The 27,882-nt window shown below is 34.2% G+C and overlaps 1 protein-coding gene across 1 annotated transcript in view; it reads left to right on the plus strand.

The window, feature by feature from the left end:
• Positions 1 to 3,812: 3,812 nt before the first annotated feature.
• The window catches only part of DNAH8 (dynein axonemal heavy chain 8), a 107,524-nt gene continuing 83,454 nt past the window's right edge, over positions 3,813 to 27,882 (plus strand). Inside the window, exons 1-23 of the mRNA XM_088524248.1 lie at positions 3,813 to 4,100; positions 4,703 to 4,837; positions 6,437 to 6,521; positions 8,193 to 8,341; positions 9,752 to 9,938; positions 10,262 to 10,425; positions 11,752 to 11,928; positions 12,263 to 12,376; positions 14,335 to 14,442; positions 16,225 to 16,326; positions 17,233 to 17,379; positions 18,195 to 18,392; positions 19,238 to 19,314; positions 19,734 to 19,833; positions 20,397 to 20,516; positions 21,292 to 21,427; positions 22,122 to 22,309; positions 22,717 to 22,797; positions 24,215 to 24,331; positions 24,719 to 24,838; positions 25,618 to 25,759; positions 26,592 to 26,704; positions 27,459 to 27,565. Coding sequence (XP_088380374.1) covers positions 3,813 to 4,100; positions 4,703 to 4,837; positions 6,437 to 6,521; positions 8,193 to 8,341; positions 9,752 to 9,938; positions 10,262 to 10,425; positions 11,752 to 11,928; positions 12,263 to 12,376; positions 14,335 to 14,442; positions 16,225 to 16,326; positions 17,233 to 17,379; positions 18,195 to 18,392; positions 19,238 to 19,314; positions 19,734 to 19,833; positions 20,397 to 20,516; positions 21,292 to 21,427; positions 22,122 to 22,309; positions 22,717 to 22,797; positions 24,215 to 24,331; positions 24,719 to 24,838; positions 25,618 to 25,759; positions 26,592 to 26,704; positions 27,459 to 27,565 — 3,155 coding nt within the window. The remainder of the gene's footprint in view (positions 4,101 to 4,702; positions 4,838 to 6,436; positions 6,522 to 8,192; positions 8,342 to 9,751; positions 9,939 to 10,261; positions 10,426 to 11,751; positions 11,929 to 12,262; positions 12,377 to 14,334; positions 14,443 to 16,224; positions 16,327 to 17,232; positions 17,380 to 18,194; positions 18,393 to 19,237; positions 19,315 to 19,733; positions 19,834 to 20,396; positions 20,517 to 21,291; positions 21,428 to 22,121; positions 22,310 to 22,716; positions 22,798 to 24,214; positions 24,332 to 24,718; positions 24,839 to 25,617; positions 25,760 to 26,591; positions 26,705 to 27,458; positions 27,566 to 27,882) is intronic.

Raw genomic sequence — 27,882 nt, forward strand, 5'->3', positions numbered from 1 at the left:
GTTTTTTAGCTTTAAAGTAGGCAGTAAATAGGCGAAAGTTGAAAGCGTGTTGGGGGAAGCCCTGGAAGAAAAAATGCACACTCTACGCAGGGTTACTATACTACACAGGGATACTATATTTGGGATGAGGACCCAGATTAAGAGAAAAAGCGCGTGAATTGATTTGCACTGAACATAGCCCCGCAGCCGTCACCGCGGCTCGCTAACGGCCCTGGGCGCCTCACGCCTCGCGCTGGGCTGCTCCTTCCGCAGCGCTGCGTAGTCCCGGCAGGCAGGTAGAGCCCCCGCCCGCCCGCCGGGCCGGCGCGGAGGGATCTCTGCCTGGCGGCCGTGGGGGATTGTTGCGTCCCGCGGGCGCGGCGGCCGTTGGGGATTGTTGCGCCGTGCGAGGCGCCGCTGCGCTCAGGTCGGTGGGAAGTGGCGGTTAGGGCAGCTCAGCTTTTCGGAGGAGAGACTGAAGTCACTAACCCTCGTGCTTTACTCTAGTGAGCCCTGCTTTTCTTCCTACCTTCTCGCCCACCTTTCCTGCACCTTCTCGGAGCTGTGTCTCCGCAGCAGTTTCTGGGGCTCTAGGGCTGGCCTCGCTACTTTGCTTGGTGAAGAGAGCTAGCGAACTTGAAGCTGGAAGGCTTAGCGAGCCTTTCTCTAACTGGTCTCCACGGGGAGCCTGCTCCACGGAGGGGGAGGGCGGAAACCTCGGCAGCTCCTGAGCGGCTGGGAAGAGGGGCTTGGTTCCCTCGCCGAGCTTCCCTGCTGCTTCCCTGCTACTGCTGCTCTGAAGGGTTGGGGTTGAAAGTGACAAGAGTTAGGAGTGAAAACGACAAGTAGTTACTGGTGACTCGGGTAACGCATTTCTTTTCTAGAAAGCATATTTATAGCATTTTGCCACAGATTTTTTGTTGTTGCTGTTATCTGGGCAATGTGGGAGTCTTTTGTGTGGAGTTTGGTGAAAAGTATTAAGAAATGGTAATATTTCTTGTGATTCAAGCACTCGACTTGGGTTTTCAGTATAAGGATGGAAAATCTAAAAATAGGAAAGTTAGAACTGCCTTGGGCAGATTGAAGGTCTACCACTCATGCATTTTTTCTCTATCAATATCTATCAATAATCAAAAATTACATATATCTTTTTTTTTATTTTATTCACTACTGGGTGGAAATGAAAGATACAAGAGGAATATAAACTTCCATGATATGCCCTTCAGCATCTGCTAAACTGTTTGAAGTCTGACAAACAGCAGGTTGGAAAATGTGTTTGTTTGTTTTGTTGCTTTTTGAATGTAATGACTTTCAGTTTGACCCTGGTATAGAAGACACTTATAAAACTCTGTTGAAAGGGATATAGTTGCCATTCTTCTATTAAAAGAAACCCAACATTCATCTTCTGCCCAGTATAAGACTGTTTCTAACCTAGCTTGTTTAGTGAAACAAGGAGAAGGATTGATAACAATTTCTGAATCTCGTCAGAAGACACATTTCCTATGTAGAGAATTCAGGTAACATTCCTCCAGCTGTTACCAAAACATCGGTAACAGAGTGACGATCATCCATCTGTCAAGACTTGTGAGAACCAGGGAGTAAAATACTGCTGGCTTTTGGCACTGTAGAAGACAGGTTACTAAAGCTTGGATGTGAGCTCCAAGGAGGAAGTAGAATCCTTATGTTAGTTTACACCATGTTTGAAATATATGTCCTTGTTGTACTGGAAGCCTGGCTCTGTTTCCAGCTGTCTTGTGTGACTGGATCCTCAAGACAAGGTGTAGCCTACAGGAGTTCTCCTCAAAGAACTTTGAGGAATGGGTGGATCTCAGCTGAGCCACCCGACAACTTAAGCCCTGACGCCTGGAGAATCAGGGAGGATGCCAGTGTACACTGCTTTCTAAAGGAAGAAGGGAAAATCCTCTTTCCATCACGCACTTGAGCTTTCGGGAAAGATGTTTTTGCCACCTGACAACTTCAAGTGGTAAATTAATGTAAGAGGTAATTACATAGAAATTAAAATGCAGTGTACTCCACCTGAATTTCAAGGAGGAAAATACCATCGAAGCCCAGTCAGCATGGAATTAATTAATTCAGATCTTATGTTTTCAATTTATTACTTTCCTAAGTTGATTTTTCTTAATGTTTTTCCTTTAGGGAAGAGAACACCACCACTGCAAGAGATGGTTTGCATGCTAAAGTCCACAGAACTGTGGCAACTTTGCTAGTCATGGAAAAAAAATAAAGAGCTGCTAATGTAGAGTTATATATTACTCTTTTTGTCAGCCTCAGTTCTAACTCTCTCTCCTGTGACTGGCAATAGTTTCAAAGAGTGTGTGTGTATATATGTACATACATACATACATATATATAACACATGGTCATACCTGTGGGCAGCTGTTCTAAGGCATTAGTGTGTAGTTCTTGATATTTCTTTTAATGTTTATGGTAATATTCCTCTGAGTAGAATAGCAATCTCCATGCTTTTGTTTCTGTCAGGTACCCCAGATAAGGTTCCTAAATTACATACCTTAACGTTGCATATATTTTAAAATATTCAGCATAATATAAATAGTAACTGCACTGTGAGACTAAACAAGCTATTTTCGAAAGGAACAAAATTAGATTCAAGGTAGGACCTTCAGGTGTAGCTGTCCTGATTATTATAGTGCCTAAATGCTAGCTGTGCAATCTGTATGTAGAATTGACGCTACTGAATAAAACATTTGATCTTATATATATATATTTAGGAGTGGGATTCATAGAAGTCAGCAAATGCAGGTGGTTGAGTAAGCCTCCTAGTGGGAAAAGGCAGAGAGACTTAGATGCTTACATGCCACCCTGAAATGCGTGGCAGTTTGGGGATTGAAAAATCAAAGTTTTCCTTGATTTATGTGGCAGTGGAATAGGAGGGAGAAAATGATAGCAGCTGCTTTCGGCATGACATGCTGCTGTTTAGAGCAGTCATCCATGGATATAGGCCATTTTGGAAGTCATAGTCTGAGGGGGTTTAATCTTTCTTGTGTTGTTTATATGCTGGTGCTCTGGGAATTTCTTATGTATTCTGTAAAACGTAGTAAGACACTTAGTCAGTATGGTTTTTGGGGCATTATATTAAGAATCCACACAATCCTGGCCGTGGTTGTCCTTTAATCCTGATATGTTTTTAATGTCAAAATTCTGATTTTTCTAAAATGCTATAATGTTATAAAATTAAATCATGTTAAATAGATGCATAGTGCCACTATAAAATTTAAATGTTTCCAGTGAAGTTAATCACACCCTCAATCTTACAACATCACTCTCGCAAACAAGATCTGTATTGAGTGCTATGCATAGTGGGGGATTCTGTATAAAAACAATTTGTAAGTGCTTAAGGGAGAAATGCTTTAAGACCTGAAATCTGTGCAAACTTTTATGTGTTTTAATTTGCTGAGTAGGTGTTTATATTTTACAAATCAAAATATAAACTTTTTTTTTTTAATTTTCCTCAGTGTTTTTTTTTTTACAGTTTCTCAGGAATCACGTATTGACTGAATATAGTTAAGATATTGACAAAAATATAAATATATGGTAAATTATTTTTAAATTTCAGTAATCGGCTTCAATATGATATTTGTAACAAGCATGTATATACATTTTCTGATCAATTACCTGAACGACTTGAAGAGAATCTGATGAGAATATTAGGTTTGTATAGCAGGCAAGTCAGTTCTGAGATGCACTCATTTGTGTTGTTTTTATCCTCTGTCTTACCATTCTTCTTATAAAGATAGATTTGGTAAATATGGATTATTTTAATATTCACTGGTTGGCAATTTTCATATTTCAGAATGGAGGAGGAACCAAGCGATAATATAGAGAGTTCAAGCGCTGGGGAAAATGCTGAGGGCGATCTCACTCTGACAGAGAGCTCGGGGCAAGACCTCACACTGCCAGAAGATTCAGCACCAGACCTCACTGCACCACAAGATGCTGGACCCACATCCGGCCCTGCTCGACCAACAGCAAACTTGTCCTCCTTACAAGACTCTTCTCTTCCAGTAAATCAAAAGTTGTCTAAGTTTCGTCGAAGCACCAGTGGAGTTCAATCATTGCAAGAAATCTTAAGAGAAAAACAGGTTTAGTATTCAACATTAGATCTTGAAATGTTTGGAGTTTATTAAATTCAGTTAATGTTGTTGCATTTTTTTAACCTTTTTAATTTATATTCAGGTTTTTAAATTAAATTCTGACTGTTAGAAACTGATTGAGTCTTTCTAATGTTCAGTAGTTTCAGGTTTTATTTTAAAAAAATACAGGAAGAGAACAGAAGAGTACAGCTTTGTTTCACTGCAGATTATTCAGTTGCATCAACTTATCTCCTGCAAATATTTATTCAGTATAAGTACTTCAATTTTAAATAGCTGCTAAGTGACATTTCTGTATCGATACAATAAATTGAAATACTTATTATGAAAAAAAGGTTAATATAACATACACGTACATTAAAAGCTGGGCTGTAATATAGCTAATGTTTGCTCTTCCTTGACATATACGAAGAGTTGACAATGTTTCCATAATAATTTTTACTAAGCTGTGCTGTTAGCCTCTTAAATTTATAGTTTTATAGGTTATAAGACAGTAGAGTTTAGCAGTAGTTGCAATTTACGTAGAAGGCTATTATTACAACCACTTTGTGAGCCTTTTTTTTCAATTTTTATATACATGTTTGATGTTTTAGGCTCGATATAAAGAAGCAAGAGAATTTCGAAAAACTAAAATTAATGCTTCATATAAATACATATTTGAAGTCCTCAGTGTCAGGCTAGGTTTAGACTTAACAACTGTGGAAGAAATGATTTTGGATAACCCTTCGGTAAGTCTTTTATGTAAATTTGTTGAATTTGAATTATTAATCAAAATATGTGACATTGACTCTTATGATATGACAGTCTCACTCCCAATTTATTGTTTATTATTTGCTTACAGATACTTACTTGAACAACATAATTCAAATATTTAGTTTGAAGTAACCCTGACTTAAAGGAAAATGGCTGTTCTACACAGAGTTCAATTGGTTCAAATACTTAGGAACCTTCGACATTTTTTCCACTTTTTGCCATTTTTGCCATTTGAAAACTTATATGGAAAATCATGCTTTATGGTTGGAAATCTTCCATTTTTCAGTCCTTGTTTATTCATACATGTTAGGTCACGGGCTGTGTCAACACTATCCTTCAACAAATTGTCTGTTATAAAATTCCAGTATATCTGAGACACACACACACACACACACACACACACACACACACACACACACACCATTTGCCTTTGACACCTAATATTTATCTGCAAAGTGCTGTATGTGCATTCACAGAGAACAATGTGTACAATTTGTACAATGTGCACTTGAAATAGAAGCTGTATTTGTGGAAGCAGTAGCCACAAGGGTAACTTGCATCTTGTTCTACTTTGTAAAATCATTTAAGCTCCAAAATTGCAGCTTGATTTTTCTCTTTATCTCAAGTTTAAGTACTTTTTATGGAAGTGAATTTTTTTATGTTTTTGTCATTGATCTTTTAGTACTTTATTTAATTTTCTTGTCTTCTACTTTTTTATTTTGAGCTTTCTGTGTTTTTACCAAGGAATATTTTAAAATAATGTCTACTTGGGTGTCACATCTCTGGCCTAGTAAAGTTTGGAAATTCAGATTTTGGAAACTCTAGCTATAATTTTTTGCTTGTTTTTCAAAATTGTAATCCATACATAAACAGGTTTTAGTATACATGTGCACATTCATACCATCTGAAGCGCCATGTTTAACATGGCAAAATCAAGAAAGCTATCCAGAGACCAGTAGCATTTTAGGGTCGGCAGTTTAAAGACAGGTACAAGAAGCTAATTATGTGGCAGCATTGTTTGCCTTGGTTCTGATATCTGATGGTCCCCTAGAGGTCAGGGAAGATCTTTGCTGTCATGAAAAGGTTTTGAAATGTGGGCACTTGTCTCCAAAATAAATTCTAAAATTTGATATTACTGCTGTTTTACAAACAAGTATTTTACATTTAGGGAGTGAGTTGCAGTAGCCAGCTATGTCATGTTATTGAAATCTGCTGTGTATTCTTCTAAAGTTCTTAAGATTGATTATTTCCAGTTTCAGATCTCTAACAGATCTCTATGAATGACAAAATGTTTCCAGTGTTTCCACAACACTGGTTGAGAGTGTAAACATTCAACCAGTGATACACAGTTCAGGAACTAGGTCGTCTGTCTGTCTGTGTAGGTTCAGTAAACAACAGTAGTGTCTGAAGGATCAATTGGGTGGTTTTATAATTCCTCACAACAGTGTAGGATAAAACCTTTATTACATGTTGTCAAAAAGACAGCTGTCTACTCAAATGATTTTTCCATTATCTTAAAGACGTGTTAAAGTGTAGTGTTTTGAGTGACAAGTATTTACTTTTTGATTTAACAGCTGGAAGCATTTGATACATTTTTTGCCAAAGGAGGAAGTAAAACACTGAAGTTTTTGTATCAAGAAGGAGATGCACCTGGGATAGGTAATTTTTTAACAATATTAATACAGACAGACTTAATACCTTCCATTGTTAATCTTGTTTAATGCTTTCCCTCAAAACCCTGTTACTCACTTGTTCAGAATTTTGCATATTAGAATTGAAAATTCATATTTCAAATAATGACTTGAAGACAAATTGTTTAGAAAATGTTCCTTTCAAGCATTTCAGCCTTTCCTGGAAAGAAGGCTATAAAAGGATAAGTTACTTTACTCTCTTAAATCAATCACAGTCTTTTCTTTCAGGAATTATACTGCAAATATATTCAAGCAGAACCTACTCTCACAAAATCTGCCTGCCTTTTGTTACAAATGTTTTGAAAGGTTCAGTTTTCACATTCTCAGAAGAGAATGAAAATTTTATGTCTAAAATCTCTAATGAATTTGTATGAACCTATAGTTCCCTTTTGTAAGTATACGTAACAATTGAACTGCATAGGATTATATCTTGAGAGGAACTGAGGGTGTCTGATCTTCTTGTTACCCTTTTACATATATGTTCCCTGCATGCTCCATCTCTTCAGAATTACTTGAGCATGCTGCAGCTAAGGGATAGCGATTCTTTTCTCTTACTTAAAACAAGTACTGGAACTGAAATCTTCAGTGATGCCGCTGGTATCAAGTAGCTCCTTTGATTCAAATATGATGCATATCAGACTAGATTGAGAGATGTGAAGAGGAAAAGCTGCTAGAGGGGAATGGCATGTCAAGCCTCAGAAATTACTCCTCCTTAACAGTAGGATCTGGAAATAAAGTGGAAAACATGAAATTTGAGCTAGTGTAAGCAAGGGAAAATCTGTCAGTCTCCAGAGCGCATGAGCATAAGAATCTGCAATGATTAAATAAAATCCCCGCACAAGCTGGACACCAAACTTCAGAACCTTGGTTCCCACCATTCTTTAGCTGTCAAGGAATCTCTCTGAAACCTTATGGCAAATTGTGTCTCATGTTGCTAATTACTTCCTCACCTACTAGCAGAAATGTGTGCGTTCAACCTGAAGGTTGCAGATGTGATGATGAATATTACGTGCATCAATGTGCTGCTTTTTAAAGAACCTTGCAAACAGCATATTCAGTTATTAGAATAATGCAGAAATTGAAAGGTGGGCACTCAAAAATAAAATAGCAGAATTAAGGTTGCTATAATAATCTATTTCGTCTTAGAGTATGTTGGTTATATTCCATTTTTGATCAGATCATTAAAGATCTATGATACTGCACCATTTTCTTCTGTCATCGCATCTGTGCTTATGCCTTCCCTACTACCTTCCGGCAGTGAAACAATGACCCACCTCCTGTTTTCTTTTTCTCAGTTATGCGTGACATCTTCTTTGATAGGGTGAATGAGAGTGAACCATACAAGCTACCTCAGCTTCCAGGGAATTCCTGGATAGTGGACTGAGCAAAATCCTTTTACTTGCAGTGCAATAGTCCACAAATTGCTTTGTGAGACATATGTTACACATTTGATGTAGATTTTTAATTGAATATTTATTTATAGCTATGGATTCTGCCTTGAAGGAAATTTGCTTTTCACACACAAAAAAAGAAGAAAATAAGTTAATTTTATATTGTATTTTGTTTCATTATGTTATTTTTAATCATTCTATAATACTTCCAGTTTTAAAAATAGTAACACCTGTGAACTTCTTTGCAGAATGTGGTCGAACAATTCCAGGAGTTGTAAAAGGAAGTAAAATGATGAAATTGTATGTGGACACTGCACCAGACAAATTTGATGGACTCTGCTTATTTTTTGTCCGTTGTACAAATGATAACCCTATAGATGCAAGAACTATACATGAGGTATTCTCTCTTCAATTTTAAAAACTAAAAAGATGAAAAGTAGCTATTTTTTTGTTTCACTATTGTAACATTATAACTTTAGTAAATGGTAAATAGTGTTTGTGTATGTTAAATTGTATATGCATTTTTTACACCGTAAATTGTGCAAACACTCCCCTACTGTGTCTGCTTTGGAGAGATAATCAGCAGCTCTATTAATTCAGCAAGCACTCGAGGCACTTTGTGATTTCATTGTCTTACAGACCTCTGCTGAACAAGTCAGCATTTACATCTTTGTTGTTGTTTTTACTGTTATTTTCCTGCTTAGTGTTATTGAAGAGAATAAAGCCAGTAAGTACTTTTGAAGTGTCACTGAAATCCCTATGCTAAAATGGATCCTTGCTTAGAAAATATTACAGCAGAATCTATGAGAGAAAAGTTTGCTTGTACATTTCTTTTTCATGTTATCTTTTGATGTATGAAATAAACAATTATGCAAAGTAAATTATGTAGGAGTTTTTGTTTGTTTGCTTGTTTTCTGCTTTACCCCCATGTAAGCCACTTTACTGGATATATGTGGGCCTGATCTTGATTTATACCTACCTATTTTTATACTCTGGCAGTGTTCAAAGGACAGCAAGCTTATAATAATCAGTCTTGAATATATACCTTATAATTAATATGGTTTCAAACCCTTAGGACAAAGATTAATTTTGGAATTGTGTGTTTTGTATTGCATGCTAAGAGGGTTTTATTCCTTTTGACAACTGAGAAGGCAGGCAAAAGGAAAAAAATATTAGAAGTATGTCGCAGTATTGGACATAAATATTGCTTTGGGGTCAAACTCCTTACTTCAGCAAGGAGGGGGAAAAGAAAGAAAATTACAGGTATTTATGTCCTGGGAAGTATGGTAATAATTGCTGATTTAAAGGACACTGACTTCTTAAAGATATTTCAAACTTGTAAAGGTCGGTTTCAGAATATAGTGAACTAAAGGTTTTTCATAGTGTAGTGAAAAAAAATAATCTGATCAAAAGCAATAAAAATTGAGTCAGATAATTGCTTATACAATTTAAGGTACAGATATTCAGAGCATTTTCATTTTTACACTTCATTAAGTAGCATGTAATTTTAGATGAGGGCATTTAGAATATTCTTATATGCTATATACTATTTAAAACCTTTCCAAACTTCCCATACTATTTGGAAATAACCCAAATTACAAAAGTACAATTTGGCAGACTTCTAAAATTGTATTAAATCATTTTTGTGTTCCCTCTTTTCTTTCAAAACAATATGTTTAGCAACATAACCACTTTCGTAAACATAATTATTTAGTACAGATTGTGCCTTTTTTAAGGCTAAATTGGAATGCCTTTATAAGACTACTAAAAGGTACTGCATTATTAACAATCATTCTGTTTAATACAGGATATATTCTTTAGTGTTTTGGATGCCACTGAAGGACTCCTATGTGGTATTAAGAACATGATAGAAAAGATTTTTCTTCCGGCTATCCTTGCAACAAACAACTGGGGGGCTTTAACTCAGGCCAAAGAAACAAAAGACAAACAGAATTTTGTGGAAACAATTAACAGATACCTTTCATTTTTAGAAGGTAAGCACTGCATTTGGGAAACAAATATTCCACTTATGAATTTCTTAGGTAGTAAGACATATAAATATATAAGGAACTTCTGTTCTGCAAGGAAAAATAAAATTATAAACTACTGAAGTAATAAATACACGAGTGCATTACCTTAGAAGAATCATGTCACTAGAGAATTTTCTTAGGAGACATGCACTGGATTTAAAAGAAGAATTTTATATTTTATATAAATGCAGTAAAGTGGCTCTAGTGTTTAAACACAGGCATATATTTCCAAAGTTCAATTTCTTACAGTTGTAGGAACAAATTTTAGTGTCTTCAACTCTTTTCAGGTGCTAGAAAAAGCATCGAAGGAACAGTTGAGCTGAAAACAATAGATCACATCGATTTTTCCAAACTCCAGTCCTTTGAGGAAGTAACTGCAGCAGCTGATAATCCCGATATGATTCGCCAGCTGGAGGAAGTACTTATGATATGGTATAGACAAATTGAACGAGTAAGTTGTCGTAATGTTTCAGTCCAACTTAGATGTGGATGAGTATCTGTAAATGACACAGGAGACTTGCCTGAAGTCAGTTAACACTGCAGCTGTATCTGGGCCTGGGTTATACAATTGAAGAAAGAAGGCAGCTTTTGTTCCTAGGAAATTATAGTCTAGTAAGAATAACAGTTTCTGAGCAGTTAACATACATGTAGTAAGAAGAATGCAGGAATAATAGTACTGGTGTAGATGACATAAATATTGTTAGGTATATTCTGTATGTTACTTAAGTTTCTGCTACCAGTCATGATAAGAGGTATGTCTGTTGGCTAGAATGATCTCTGACCAGGTCAAGTGTGTTTTTTGTTGTTGTTGTTTTTGTTTTTTGCCTTGTGTTCCTATATGTAGGTTTTTTTCTTAGTTATTTAAGAAATTAGCATCTGAGATTTCCAGGATAAAGCATAGAATTCTTTCTGTTAATACAGAATCTGTGTAAACTGGGGCATACACTAAATATAGTATGCCCTCGCAAGTAGTATTTAGCTCAGAACAACAACAATATCAGTGAAATAAATATAAGAACTGACTGCTTGTTTTAACTCCATACATATCAGCACACTTAGATTTTACACCTGAAATTATATATATTTATTAAAGGAGCTCTTCAGTTTTTTAAAAGTGAAGCTGTATTTTGTGCATTTTGATCTACAGATTTTGATTAAAGGAAAACACAAATATATCCCTGTATCAGCTCAGTTGGTGACAGCGTTTGAATGTATGCGTTACTCGCTTAGACTTCAGTTTGACAATATGATTTAGTGTAGTTCTGAATTATGATGCTTTTCCAAATCAGAACTCTTATGGTGTGATAGTAATAAGTTTGTTTCTCTTAAGTTAATGTCTTCAAAATGTTTCTTTTGGTCTTTATAATATACACTAGAAATGTCAATCACTGTATACTGCAAGGCTGATTCAGTATCTGACATTTAACAACAGTTACTGAAATGGGTATAGACAGCACAAGATTAGTTTGACTCCTACTATTCTCTGATATTCTAAAAGTGGTTATTGTGAAAGAATGATATTTTATTGTTTCTTTGTTTGCACTACATTGCCCTTTGCCAGCTAGAACCCCATGCCTGGACAAATGCTGTTTCAAGGGTCTCTGCACCAAGTTCTAGTGCAATGCATAGACATGTTGAGTGTTTATTAGAAGTCTGTTGAGCTTAAGTTTTAACATGAAAATAAGAACATCTGGATAACTATTAGTTGCACAGAGTGGCAAGTATTAGCCAGTGATACAAACTGTTTCACATTTAATTATTTTCAAATTGATTGCAGGTTCTGATTGAGAGTGAACAGATGAGGAAGGAGGCTGATAATTCAGGTCCACTGACTGAACTACAGCACTGGAAATGTATGTCTGCTAAGTTTAATTTTATTATTGAGCAGATCAAAGGACCAAACTGCAAAGCTGTCATTAATATTCTGAATGTTGCACATTCTAAAGTACTTCAGGTAATTCTTTCTTCATTTTATGGTGGTTTTGGCCATAGTAGACAAAGCTTGCAATATTTAGTTTGTTTCATTGCATTTACGATAGATTTTATTTGGAGAATTAAGGCAGGGGAATCTAAGTTTTGTTCTGGTGTGCTTATTACACTGAGAGAAAGAATGAGAAATTATTAGGGATAGACAAAATATATTATCAAGAAAAATAAGTTGCATTGCACTTTTTGGTGACTTAAATTTTGAAAGACACTGCCAAGATTTAAGTTGCTGGAAATAGTCTACAATGTATGACGTTATTGTTTTTTTATTGTGTTTGTGTGTGTGTGTTTTTTCCCTGTAGATGTGGCAAGAGTTAGATGCCAGAATCACAGATGCAGCAAATGAATCAAAAGATAATGTGAAGTATTTATGCACACTTGAAAAAGTTTGTCAACCACTTTATAATTATGATCTTGTAAGTATGCTTTTTGTTATTCTTTGAGCATAGTTTAAGTATTTTAAAAGAGTGTTCATAAGACAGGCTTCAGCACGAAAGGAAACTTCTATTTACTTCACAATATTAATTTTTCTAAATATTTTCAACTTTCAACTAATGAAACTTAATGACGTTCTAAATGATGCTTCTTTTAGCATAAAATATTATTTCGATATGTAGAATATAATGGCACAAGGTGCTTGCAGAAGTATCAAATTGTCTGAATTCCAATTCCCATTATTCCCATAATGCCTTTGAGATTCCTCTTTAAGCTGTATTTTTAGACAATTTTTCGATGTTACTTTATTATGAAATTTCATATGTCCATGCAAACCACTTGCAAGCTGCTAGCTTGATTTATGAGTGATATTGTCTAATAGTTGTTATAATGGTTGTTGCACTATAGGTGGAAGGAGGAAATATCTTAGGCAAAAAATGCTTGTCTTGCTTTGTTTTTTAATTATTTCTGTATTGGTCCTACCTGCTCCCTTACTTCTGTCAGGGAGTGTTGTATTTTCTTTGATTTTTCTGGCATTTTTCATACTTAAAAGTTTTGACTGAGGGGAAGTGAAGACTGTGATAATATGCAATCTAGAGCTGATATTGTATGCTATAGTGGAAGAGAAGACTATGATAAATAGGATTACTCAGAGGCAGATTGCCTTCAACTTTCTACTGTATCACTAGAGGGTGCCAGGTACCAGGCCATAAAAGACAGTCAAGTGTGTATCAGATTTGAGCTGCTTCATAGGCACTAGTAAGATGAAATTCTTCTTGTCTTAACGAATAAATATATTCATGGGTAGAAACCCATTAAAACAGTTCATTTTTTTACTAATAGAGAATAATTAGGTAGTAAATACAGAATATTAGGTAGTAATTAGGGGACTTAAAGTATTTCTATGCCTCTTATGATATTTGCATTTTTAAGTACTTAAGAGTTTTAAGTAAGTATCCTCAGTATATATGCATTATATATGCATATCTGCATTAAAGAAATATGAATAGTTTCTTGGTAGTTTTGATTCCTGACTAAAGAATACTGTGGACATAAAATAAAGTTTTTCAGTACTTTCTAAGCAGATGGTATTCTTCCCATGTACCACGTAACTTGGATGCTTCTTGTGTTTGTAGTAAAATTAATTTTAACTGAGCCCTCTGTTCTAGTGATCAGTTGACTAATGAAAACGTCTTACCCAGTAACCTCCTTTAGAAGACACTGTGCTGCACGTAATGTGCTACGTATTGTGGTAATTGCACAGTTGAAGTTGCTCTTATGAGAATGCTAGGGCTTATTTGATATCTACTTGATAATTAAAAATAGCAAATTCTGTACCATTTCTGGGTATTGTTAATGGATTATCATTGCTAACCATTTTTTTGGAAATATTTTGGAAGTGGCCGAATTACAAAATACCTGTAATATTGTAGTTTGATTTCAGTGATATGAACAGACATAATATGAAATGCATGAAAGATTTAGGTTTTTCATGTTGTAATTGAATTAGGCACTCTTAAATGTTTGATTGAATGAACATTATCACATTTACTTTGAGTTCTGCAAAATGTCTGAATGAAACATTTCTTATAATGATTGTTATGACAGTGCAGCTGCACAGCATGTATTTAGCAGCTGTGCTTGAATGAAAAGCAAAATATTAATGAAGTCAGTTAGCTATCTGAAAAATACCTCCTTTTTTGCTGAAAAATGAAACCTTTATTGCTTAACTTAGTGTTCAGTTTTGATCATCAAAATAACATTAAAACTGTTTTTTTATGAGCATGATTAGCCCTTTTTACAAGAAACATTTTGTTAAGATTCAATGAAATTTTGAGGATCAGTTAATGTGATTTAAAGACAAATGTCATTTAGAATTTCTGAAATAGGAAATGCTACAATTGGAAAAGTAAAATTTTTCTCAAAACTCTACTTTAAGGTATCTATGACACACGGAATACAAAATTTGATAAATGCTATACGAATGATTCACAGTGTTTCAAGATATTACAATACTTCTGAGAGAATGACATCATTATTTATAAAGGTAAATATATTAAGTATAATCATTATTTTAAAAAAAGTAATTTTGCTGGGAAGAAAATTTTGTTTAAATCAGTAGAACATCTCTTTGAAAAGACACAACAGTGAATGTCTGTGACAGAAAGGAAGTTATGTTGGTGAGGAGAGGCTTGTATTCCAGAGAGAAATCTGTTGATATTCTCCGCTGAGCAAATTGAGATTTTGATCTTCTTGATAAACCTCTTGAGCTGAGCTTCATGACACCTATACTCAGTTTTTCGCTAAATCACTGACTCCCTAAAATTCTCTTAATATCATCTTTGAAGACATAACTAAGCAGAAAGCTGTCAGTCTGACTCTGTTATTCACCAAAAAGATGTGAAAGATGAAGACTTCTGTTTCAGAAGCAAGTCATCCTTAAAAAGTTAATTGAATCCCAGGCCATAAGCTATGCTAACTTAAACCCAAATGAAAAGCAGCTAGATATCTATAGAAATGTCAATGTCAGAATTCAGGTACTCACTGCAGCAAAAAAAAATATTATTTGCAAAATGTTTTGTAATAAGGAAGAAATCCTTTGTAACTAAGTTATACCATATTTGCAATCTAAAAATGTAACAAATTGGTTTGCAGATTTGCTGGCATCAGTTGATGTCATTGCAGTTCCCTGCTCACTGTGGCTTCCTATTGCAGGACTGGGTCTAAAGCTGCTAAGGTGGTTGAGAGAGTTTAGGCAACTGTCTCATAAATTAGCTAAACATTTGTTGAGCTTTTTGTGCACTTTTGTGTGTGTGTGTGAACTTAGTCCTAGTAAATCTTTTTCTTCTGCCCATGATTGGCAAACACTTTGAGTCACCTGTTTCAGTCTGTCAGCTGATAAATGTGGCATTTCAGTTGGCTATCTCCTCATTACTCTGCTTTCTTTTTTAAAAAATGTATAGCCCTTAAAGCACCACAGTTTTTAGTGTGAAGTGACGCGTTATGTTATAAAAATTCAGTTTGAGCATTTCACTATGGAGCTTCCCCTGTCCCTTCCACATACCCGCTGCTTTATGGGCCTATTTATAAAAGATCACCGGAGGTGGCAGTAGAGTCCTACTTACAGCTTCACTGATGATTGTATTAGAGCGTTAGGCTGCTTTTCAAGTGGGGCAGTTTTTTGATCTTTATTCAGTTACAGACTCTTAAGACCTGCATATAGAACAGATGTATGGGGAGAATTGTTTTATATGTTCCAGATAATATAATGGATTAAAAAGGCTATTTAATCCTGCAGCTGCTCTGAGATGTTACCTATATATGCATTCACATCTTGTATCTCTGTCCTTACAAAATTTTGGATTTCCATAGTTGGGAAGTAGAAGAATGTTCCCTGCATAGCCATAGGAGACCAAGGCAAAGGAATATTGCTAAGATAGAAAGTTTTTTAAAATGCCTTGCTTAAATAAGGCTACATTAGCGTGTATTACAGTGGCAACTGTTTACAGTGTGTAATGGTGACAAAACAGAAGTGAAGGTTAGTTACATAACTTTTCTCTTTGTTCTTGAGTTATGGTTGGTAACATGCTGTGTTTATGTGTTTACATTGCCATGCTTATAAATTATATGTCTTCACAAATACCTTTTAGACACTTAATCACATTTCTGGGGATGTTTTAAGACTTTTTATTGGATATTTGGCTTGCCTGTATTATTCCCAAAGGTAAAGTCTATATGAACTTTGATTGTCCTAAGACAGGCATGTGGGAGTTTTGTCTGAATTTCCTTATAAGCTTGAAACCTATTTATTTACATTTGTTTGCACTAGGTTACAAATCAAATGGTTACATCCTGTAAAGCATATATTACAGATGGTGGCTTGTCTCGTGTATGGGAACAGGAGACACCAATAGTCATTAGCAAAATTAAGGTTTGTATTTTATTTTTTTATTTATTTTTTATTTTTAAATTATTACATATTGCTATTTACAGATAATTGCTTACTTAATGAAGGGCAGTTCTGAAATCAGATATTTATTGTTTAGAATTCTACAACTTAGGGTGATTAAAAACTTCTTCTGAGTCAGTGCTGTTTAAAAATAAACTTCTATTTTGTAAAATTTAGAAGAGGAGCAGTTGTTAAATATATATTTTTATGCTTATTTTGAGTTATACTTGAAGGTAACAAAAAGAAAGGACATTTAAAAGATCATTAAAGAGCAGTAATCAATTTTTAAGAAATTGAGACAAGGCTGAATGTATAGGAAGAGGAGATAAAACAGGTTCATGCGGAAGTTTTGGGAGATGCAGGGTAAGGTATGATGCAGAAGGAGAGGCTTATTTCAGCCTCACTATTAGCGTGAAATAAAACATAAACCAGATGTTATCAGGGTACTGACTAAGACAGACAGACGAGATCTGGTGGAGTGCTCTGCAAGAAGGTATAAAACAGTATTTTCAAAGGGTGAATGAGGAGTTTGGAAATTAAAAGAAAACATAGGGGAAGCCATTGAAAGAATTTTAGAGCATGAGAATACTGTAAAAGTAGCAAGATGACCTTTTACAAGACCTCTTACAAGAGCTAAAACTTCCTGCTCTTTTGGTGCATCATTTCCTTGTGCTATATTTTTAATGGAACTGTACAGCTCTCTGTCAATATGTTACAAATATTGCTACAAAGAACAACACTGTGCATAAATAACTGCCAGGAATTTATTGAAACTAGACTCCCTGATGAATAACTGCTTTGCGATAGCAGTGGGTTTGGGGTGACTGTTCCCCAGTCTCTCACCCATAAGCGTAGCATAACGAGTATATTTGTTCCTTGATGTTTTAGGACTGCATTTTTCTGTTGAAAGAATATCAGAAATGCTTTCATAAAACAAGACAACAGATTTTGGAAACTCTAGGGGAAAAGTCATTTGAAGTATCAGAGATGTACATTTTTGGAAAATTTGAAGCATTTTGTAGAAGATTAGAAAAAGTAAGTATACTACAAGCGCTTAGTAGTAGAGCAAATTGGGTCCACCAAAGAACGGCTTAGAAGATGGACTCAACTTTAGATGTTCCTAATCATCCTATGTTTGTTAGTTTTTATTGAGAGATACTAGGCACTTACACAGATTAATTCATTCAGGTATTTTGGCCGATTGGTTTGCTGTGAATTTGTCAGTTTCTTTGTTAGTATGTTAGCTAACTAATTAATCTAGATTTAGGCCACTTTTTTCAGAGGTTTACAGTTAAGGGAATAATATCTCACCACATATCCTACTTTTGCCTTTTCAAACAGTGTCCTAGGTCATTAAGATTCCTGTTACCACCAAACACTGTTCTGATGATTGTTTAGTGTAGTCCTAACCTTTTACCTTGCTAACCTGATGAAAGGATTCTAAATTAGCATTGATAGAGCCTACATGGAAAAGATCATAGGTGCTCTTAGGTGCAGAATAAGGTTAGAAGGGTTAAGAGGAGGATAACGGGGCAACTATATATGTGTGGGCATCTGCGTATGTATGTATGTGTGTATACACACACACACACACAAGCAGTATTCGCTGTGTGTTTTTTTTTTCTGTATGTGAAAACTCTTCATACCATTGATGTAAATGCATCTTAACTCTTTTTTCCCCTCAGTATTACAGCATTCAATTAAACTGTCGAAACTGAAGAGGGGGAAAAAAAACTGCTTTACCGTTTCGGAGTCTGAAAGGACTAATTATTGTTTAGTCTGCTTTACTTAGGTTTTAGTTTGTAAATAGATAATTTATTAAGAGCATGAACCTGATTCTTATATTTCAGATTACAGAGATGATAACTATTGTGCAAACTTTTTCTGCACTGAGTATGTCTACCATTGAAGGGATAGATATTATGGCAGTAAAATTCAAAAATATCTACCAAAGCGTTCAAAAGAAACAGTATGACATCCTTGATCCACGAAAAACAGAATTTGATGCAGATTTTGTGGATTTCATGGCAAAAATTGAAGGTTTAGAGGTAAGTGATATTGCTATCTCTGTTGTATTAGGGAAAAATGTCATCGCTATTTCCTCGGTATCAACCTGGATGCCAATGAGATGTTGGATTGTGAATAGAGAATGCTGTGTTTCTTTTTGAGCTTTCTGTTAGAATTTAAGATATGCTTCCAGAATTCAAAATTTACTATAATGGCTTTTTACTTAATTCTTATTTTTTTTGTCTTGGAAGATACTCAAGATCCTTAGCTTCAGACACTTAAATCTCTGAAAAGAAATCAAACGATTGCCTGCTTTCTTGAAAGTGTCAAGTTTGCTACGATGCAGTGTTTGTAGAGTTTTGATTTGTGACTAGGAGCCACTCAGAGCACAAAACTGAAACTGATCACGGGAAGTTGTTGCTACACACTCGGGATCTCTTACAGTCAAATTCCCAGTCTCTCAGGCAGATCCCAGGAGGCTCTTTCAATTTCTCCCCCTTCCAAAAGAAGCTATAAGGCTTAACAGTCTCTTCTTGTAGGTCACTTGCAGTGCAGCTGATATGATAAACTTATGGGACCTGAGAGAATATATAGATGGAGTTGGTCTGTAACTTGGTTAGATCTTGGGTGGAACTGAGTTACAACTGTTTTGAATAAGTTAGCCTTTGATTATTTGCTGTTTGTTTAGCATTTTAAGAATTTACTTAGCTGACGCTAGCCATTTATTATATTTATTTATTCAACATAAACCAATTAAGGCTGCTTGTTTGTGCTCTGAAAGTAATAACAATTTTAAATAGTATTTAACATGGGTGTAAAGTAATTATCATACTTTAAAATGCTAATATGTGACTAGAAAAATTGTAGTAAATTCTATATCTTTTAGATGCAAATACAAACATTTATGCGTACCTGTTTTGGGAGAATTTTGTCTTCACAGAATGCACTTCAGTTACTTCAAAGGTATTGGCAGTTGCATTTTAAAATAAACTGGAATTATTGATTAGCACAATTTGTACAATACGCTAGCTAATTTCAGAATTAATGAACTAATTAAGAGCTCTTCGTTATTGGTATTCTTACCCTGTAGCTTTTATAAGAAGAACTCTTCATTATTGGTGTTCTTACCCTTTTATAAGAAGGTTGGATTTTTAATTTTCTAATATGCATCAAATATTCTTATTTTTCTTCATTTCATTACAGTTTATTTTGTAAATATGTAAGAATATTAAATAAAAAGCCAAGGTAAAACTTGAAGTAGAAAATTTCAAATGCAGAAGGGTTTTCTAGATTTGTCCTTCTTCCATGTTGCACAACATTTTTTTTTTCAAAAATACCATCTTTTTAGTTGATTTTAATTAATTTACTCTAACCCAATGCAGATTTCAAAATCTGAGAATGCCATGTCTTCAAGAAGAAATAGCACATACAGTTGGTTGTATTCTTCAACATTATGTAGCAGAACTTGAAGCTACTAAAAAGGTATTTTATTCCTCTTCAGTAAAGTAAAACACCAGATTAAAATAAAAATTCTAATGTGAAAATATTATATTTATTCTTTTGCCTACTTCATTAACTGACTGTCAAAGCTGAGAGTAGTTTGTAAGCAAGAGAGAAGTGAGGTTTCTCACAACACTTCCTTAAAAAGAGCCTTTTCACAGTAGGCTGATCCAAAGTTACATAGCTGCATTATGTTGTGGCTGGTCTTGAATTCTGGCAGTTCACAGGCATGGAAGGAGTTGCAGAACCTATTGTTATACTCAAGGCCCTGTCGTATATAAGCACAGCTAAGAAACAGCGTAAGGTAATGAAGACATAAGACAGCTATGATAGTGGTATCAATATGTATATCTCGGAAAAGTAGCATGAAAAATAAAGAACATAAAGAAACAATAATTTTTTCTTTCAACTTGCTTGTAACTCCATAAAAACTTTCAGTTTAGGAGGAGGAAAAAAATATGGAACTGGAGATAAACAGTCTAACATTTCAACAGATCTGTTTGTTTGTTTGTTTCAATCTGTGTATTTAATTATATTGTCCTTAGCTTTACCAAATTCAGAAAGATGACCCTCCTCTTGCTCGAAACATGCCACCTGTAGCAGGAAAGATTCTGTGGGTCAGGCAGCTTTTCAGGAGGATAAGCGAACCAATTGACTATTTTCATGTAAGTTGACATATGAAAATATTACATATTTTGTTAACCAGTGAATTGTCTTTATTTAACTTACTTCTGTAGAGTCACCATACTGTTTGTGTCTTTGATGTAATCACTTCTCATATACAGAGGACCCCAAATATTTGTACTTCACCAGCTTCATTGTGGATAGCCGTTTTTATACTGACGTACGTACAACTGAATATCGGTATCACCCACATGAAGCTTGGCATTTATGGCTCTGGAGGTTTGTTAGTTTTCCAGTACAGAGTCCTTATTGGAATAAACAGAATCTTGCCCTACTGAAGCAGTAATAGTTCTTGAAATGTTTGAGTAGTTCTCAAAAAGTATTCAGGACCTCCTGTTAACATCTCCTGTGCAGTGGAGGCTTTTCTTTTCCTATTTCTTTTAACTGGAATAATGATTACCTAAATCTACACCAAATAAGATTGATGCAAATAACTTTACCTTTTAATAAGAAGGCTTTAATTTTTTATTTAGTTATTGTTCTGTCTTGAATAGAGTTGGACATCCATTTCCCTAGGAACATAGCATAATAAAGATATTGCTCACTATATGCATAATATATTTTTTATTATTAACAAGCTTTTTTACTTCATTATGCTGTAAGCTTGAATCATTAATACTTGATACACTTTTTAACACTTTACATATAATTTGTGATATTGTAAACTTAAATTGTTAAATGTTAAATTGATAATTGAAAGGAAACAATACTACCCTTTTGATATAGTTTTAATTTGAATGTACTGTGTTTTAATAGAAAAATTCGAGTATCTTGAAAAGTGCAGAAGGCAAAGCAGTTGTTCGATTATACAACAAAATTTCATATGTCTTGGTGGAATTTGAAGTACTTTATCATAATGCCTGGGTGAAGGAAATTTCACAGCTACAGTATGGTAAGTAATTAAATATGTAACTGTCTGTTATTGAATGCTAAGTTTACTTAAACCAAATTTTACAATCTTTAAGCCTCATTTACCCTTAAAAAATTCAAATTAATCATGATTGAATAAACAGGCCTGATAATAAAAATGACTATTCCTGCATGGCTTTGATTTTAATGCAGAGTTTTGCAGATACAGTACACTGTTCATCAGGTAACTGGAAGAAATGAAGTGAAAGAATTTTCAGAGCCCAAGTGTTCAATTTTTATATATACTATTTATTTATTATGTAGTCAAAAGAGTCTCATTAAAAATCCTGCTTTTTGATCTTTTATTTAGTTTTGACTTTCTGGAATATCCGTAAGTATTCATCTTCTGAATGAACATATTCCGTAAGATACTGAGTGTCTCTTAAGTTTGAGATCTTCAGGTCAGGTCCCTAGATTTTTTTTTTTCTTAACTTGAATTAGAAAATTATGCTAAAATAATTCTGGATTTGGTGCTTGTCTATACCGTGAGAATCAGATATATGTGGCAGAAAACTGGTACTGTGGCAGTTGGTGCTTTAATCGAAAGTAACATGAAGCTTTCACAAGACGCATTTTTTTTTTTAATTCTTATACAGAAATACTAAAATTTGTGCTCCATAATAATTTATACAACAGAATGGTTTATACTAGTAGTTAATGTAAAACTATCTTTACAGCATTACAAGCTACACTGCTTGTGCGTCATCCTAAAACAGGGAAGTTCCTGGTTAATTTTGATCCCAAAATTCCAGAGATTGTCCGAGAGACTAAATGTATGATAAAGTTAGGTCTGGAAGTACCGGAGCAGGCAAAAAGGATAGTAAAAATAGAAAATAACTTGAAGTCAAACAAACTGTATTTGGAGGTAAGCTTAATAATGATCATTCTTACACTTTTAAATAAAAAAGTGGGGTTTTTTTGTTTGCTTGTTTTTTATTGATTTCTCTGATAGTTACTTCTATGAGTAAGAGGTATTAGATTTGTCTGAAGCATATGACTCAGTCTTAATGGCCACTGTGCAAAAAGATTAGAAATGTATGGCATGAAAGATGCTTTCATTCTTTTCCTTGATATATTAATGCAACATGATACATTTTTACTATCTTCCAGAAATCATTTACATACATAGGTACTGCCTGTGTAAATTTCTACTCCTAATATGTGTTTTCAGCAGTATTCCTTTATTACCCCCTTTTTTTTTTTTTTTTTTTTTTTGTATACCAGGCTGTTAAAATATTCTTCTTGAAATAACCCTTCCCTAATAACTAACAGGGTCTTCTCCAATGCTACGAAGATCTGTGTCAAGAAACACCAACAGTCTTTGTGAACTTAATGGCACCGAAAATGAAAAAGGTTAGTAATGCTAAGTAAACTTCAATACATTTTGTGAGAAGTTAAAGTAACTTTATAATAGTTTACAATTTTAAAGCATATAGAGAGATATGTATGTTGTGAATTTCATGAAATTTGTAGTAAAATCTTGAAGACCCAGTATAAAATTGCATAAAATTTGCTCTTTAGAGCAAATAGTTACACAGTTCTAAAATAAAGCTTAATGCGGTGGAATAAAGTCCATGAGATGTAATCCCAAGAGAAGAAAGAATAGGTGCATGTATTCATCTACACATCTCTGGTTTTCACATGTCACTAAGCATTATTTCACCTTGGTCTTTGACTTAGTTTCAATAGAATTTTTAATCATGGGAGTTGTGTTAGTCACTTCAGTGATGCAGAAAAGTTATTAACTGTACTAAAAGTACCATTTTATTGGAGCTGAGAATGCCTATCCTATCAACTTTTTTTTAATATATGTTTTTTAACTGTATGAATGTAGAAATAAGTTAATCTAATTAACTCTTCTCCTTTTTTTTGATTGCAAATACTAACATCAGAAATTGAAATTTGCATAAATTTGTGTGACTGCATAATCACTGAAATGTGAGAAATAAAATATATCCTTGCTTTTTGTGGTTAATTTTTAAATGACAGAAGGATAAAGTAGTCAGCACTTCAGCGGTGAATGTCAAGGTGAAAATCAGTGAAAAGTTCTTGAGTGCTTGATAAGAATTTCAGGGATATTCTATAAGAGAGACTGAAAAATTAAATTTTCAAGGCATGACGGTAGTACAGAACCTGCTGTACTACTGTTTCCTTTGGGGGCAGAGAATCTGCAATGAGTGAAGGACATGGATGTAGGTGATGCAGAAATAGGAAAAGGGACTGATTTTGGACTGCAAGCATAATATTCTGGGGATGACAGAAATCCAGGAAAGACAGACCATGAGGGTAACCAAGAATTTAATAAGGAAAGTAATAGGGAAGGGAGAGGTTTTTAAAATATTCAAGAGGCAATAGTAATAAAACTTGGAGGAAAACTGAATGTGATTCAGGAAAGGAGGGAATCAAAAATGCCCTAGAAATTTGAAAGGCAAATAAACTACTGACTGTGATTGAGATGTCTGCAGGTTAAAGTATAATTTGTAAGATGTGGTAGTGAACTTTAATTTCCATTCCTGGAAGTAGTGGTGACCTCTAGTAGATATTTTCCTGGACAGAAAGGGAAAGATTTGTTGGACACGTATGCTAGACAGTTGTGGAGAGAGAACATAGTATGCATTAACAACCCCCACATATACCCCAAACATAAAAAATGTAGGTACAACTCTTTCATCGGTAACATCAGTGATTCTAATAACAGCATTTTTTTTTTTAAATTACACTTCTACTAAGCTTATTTTCATCTATGAAGTAATCATTTTTTTTTGCTTAGATGGAAGCTGTGTTGAGGCAAGGACTTACCATGTTGACTTGGTCATCTTTGACACTGGACAGTTTCTTTCAGGAAGTTGACGAAGTTCTGTATATGTATAAACAGCTCTTGAAAAAGGTATACATGTTTGATCATGATCTAAAAGAAATGATAGTTTAGAAAAAATATTTAAAGTATGCTGCTCTTCATATTGTGAATTAATCTGTACTTAGTCTGCTTTGTTTGTGTTGTCTATTACTTTGCTTTCTTTTTTTCCTCTCTCTTTCTCTGATCTTAAGGTCTTCTGTGTTGGTATTTTTACGTCCTTTCTTTTTCTGTCCTGCTCATTCAAATGATTTTAAGAGGATTTTCTACCATTTAAGGCTCTTTTATTTTCCATATGTGTATAGAGAGAGGTTTTTTATTTCTCTGCAGAACATAGTGTATATGTAATATAGTTCTAAATGATGGTGCATCCTGTTCTAAAGAAGATAGTGTGGTGCTAATATGATTTTCCATTTTTAGGTTAATGATTTAAGTGAAGTGCAGATTGATTTGATATTAAAAGAAATATCAAATACTCTTTTAATTGTTTTGCCAATAGATGGTCCTACTAAAGTAGATGAGATGTTGAGCAGCAATGAGGTATGTGCCACTTTACATCCTTGAGCTTGAATTTTTGAGCACATTTGAAAAATAAGTCATCATTAATATACATCTAGAAAAGAAGTATTCTTCCTGGAGAAATAATTTTTGATTAAAATATTTTTACATCATTATGCAATTTATATTTTAAAGATACAAAATTATATAAATGAGTTCTTGGGTACTCAAGGTAAAGAACTCTAGTATTTCATTTATACTGTTTATTTGTTTAGCTGTTTTGCCATTACATACTCTTTGTGTATAAAGATACTTGGATGTATGCAACTATTTTTTTTTTTCATGAATAATTACACAAACTTCTTCTTTTAGGAAGAAAGTAAAAAAATACTTTCCAACAAATCTATTTGAGAATTTAACTACATTTTTTGATGTTTTTGATTGTATTTTTGCAAATAGAATATAAGTAAATAAAATTGATAAGGACAGTTGAATTTTGAGTTTATAATTTCAGGTTGTGCCTTCCTTTCAGTTTTCAGTGCTTTAAAAATACCATTGCATTTTGAAATTTTTCAATTAAGGTAATACTGATAGTGTAGCAGAACCTTTTATTTTTATATTTTGAATAAAGATTTTGGGTTAGGTTTCTCCATTTTCTTTTTGAAATGTTGTTTCATTGAAATCATCTACTTTTTTAAAACAGTGTCAGTTTGAACAACTAAGTTTACAAGGAAATATTTTGATCCCCCGTGAAAAGGAGCAGAGAGAAAATTATTAGTGATGTTAAAATAATTCATTTATATTTTATTTTTATTTAACAGCTTTACACAAAAGAATGTGCTGAGTTACTGAATCACAAAAGTATGCACATTGAAGATGCTGTTCAAGAACTAATATCTGTCTTTGAAACAATTTATGACATAAAGTACTCTAAGAAAACTTCAAAAAAACGCACTTCACCAGGTAGATATTTAAGTCTTTTTAAGAAAAAAATTATTTAGTTTTCCTCAGGCGTCTTTCACACTTTCACCTGTGTCCCAGTTCTCTCTCCATTTACAACCGTTAAGCCAGTTGTCTATGAAATCAGGAGGTAATTTGGTATTGGTGGAGGTTCTAGAATTAAATTGCGTCCTTCAGTTTATGTTTCCAAGCTTTTTGCTCTGAAGTAACTTATGCTCCATTTCTTTTGGCTGCTTTTTGTAGCCATTATATATATATGCACAGTGTTCCTTTCTTCTCAGCTACGTATGTGTTTGGTGCTGTCTGTCTCTATGTGACTTTACTGGCATAGTGCAGTTGTCTCACAAATATGGGTGTGCCATATTCAAAGTCAGCCTTTATTGTTTGGTATGTTAAAACTGATACAGCTGACCACCAACTGGCAGGGTACGGTATTCGCAGCTGCTGAGTGTGTTTGGTCACCCATTGTTCTGCGGATATCTAAAATTTCTACCAATCTGCTTGTGGTTGGAGAAAGATCTTCTGCTCCAAGAAAAAAATGTATTTTTAAGCCCAATCAGCTTCCTTTCTCACATCTATAAAAGATATGTATCTGTGTTTTATGTTGCTTGTATTGCACTCTGGCCTCTTTCAGTTGATATATCCCTTATCTTTACATGAAGGTATAATTCATGATGTTTGCTAGACTGGCGCTTATCAGCTGGGCTTTAATTCCTTCACTATTGTGTGAAATAAATCAATTAGGTGATCCAGAAAGTAAATAGCAATAATGATCTAAATGCAAGCAGGCACAATTTTCAGTTAACAAAAAAATATATATTTTTTTAATTTACAGTGAAAGCAAAGCGTGTGGCATTTGGAGATAATGAAGAGGAGGGGGAAAAGAGATCTGTAGCTCCTCCTGGTGATGACAGCAAGGATGATGATAAAGAAGATGACTTTAAAAAGGTATTTTATGATAAAAGAAACTTGTGTAATCAAAATGTAATGAAACTAGTAAAAATGAGTAAAAACAGAGTTCTAGTAACTGAGTACTTACATTACAAGAGGATGTCACACGAAAATATCAAAAATCACTTAAAAATCATCAAACAGCTTCACCACATGGTGAGTTTTAAAATGGATTTTAGTTGTAAAAGCTTTTCTGCATGCTCACGTTCTCCTCCAGAAGGGAAGTGCGGACCACCACTGGAGCTTGTAGGCATAGATGCAGTAGTGCTATAAAGTTGCATTGTTGTTTTGTTCTAGTGGTCATTACATGCTGCTATTGTGTTTTTAATCCAGTACAGTCAGAGGTTACTTTTTTTGGACTCTTATTTCAGAAAGATATATATACACCAATATTCTTGGAAAATTATTATATCTTTTTTTTTTTTTTGATACAGAGTGCTCAACATCTACTCTTCTGTCTGAAGTCTCTTACAGACATTCAGAACTCAGTCAAGACAATTTCTTTAAACTTTTGCCTTTCACCCTCTTTTCTATGCAATTTTTACTCATTTAGCTATTTTGCTAATATTAAAAGCATTTTACTCATTTACATTTAGCTATTTTTCTCTTAAATTCTCCCCTTGTCTTCTCATGTATTTTAAGCATAAAACCCTTCACAAAAGAACTAAGGTGCTTAACTGATACTTTTTGGAATAAACTTCTGTTCCTGTCTCAACGAAATAATTAGTAATATACATTTTATTTATTACAGAAATGTAAAGAGATGGTTGCATATTTCAGCCACCAGCTACTAGACAGTCTCCTGAAAGCTACCAGACTGTCTTTGGATACTCTTAAAAGAAGAATATTTGTTTCAAGGTAAATGATAAGTGGAAGATTCCTTCAACAATATTATCAAATCTAGTAATACAAATATATGTTTAATCTGGGTTCAGATGTATTATTTGCCAAACAGTTACAGACACTCCTTGACTCAAGCAAAACCTGTAAGCTTTTGATTCTTGTTGCAGTAATGCTTTGGAATCACCCTTTTCTTTTATGGATTGCATCTTTATTTTATTAGTTCAATTTCCTTTTGCACAAAAAATGAAGTTTCCTTTCACTATTTTTTTCCTTCTGTCTGCATCTACCCCCCCCCCCCTTTTTTTTTTTTAGTTCCCTTTGGTTTTCTCTGG

The sequence above is a fragment of the Tinamus guttatus genome, unplaced genomic scaffold (assembly GCF_059628265.1).
Source record: "Tinamus guttatus ecotype Peru unplaced genomic scaffold, ASM5962826v1 Tinamus_guttatus_pri_ptg000208l, whole genome shotgun sequence".
NCBI lineage: Eukaryota > Metazoa > Chordata > Aves > Tinamiformes > Tinamidae > Tinamus > Tinamus guttatus.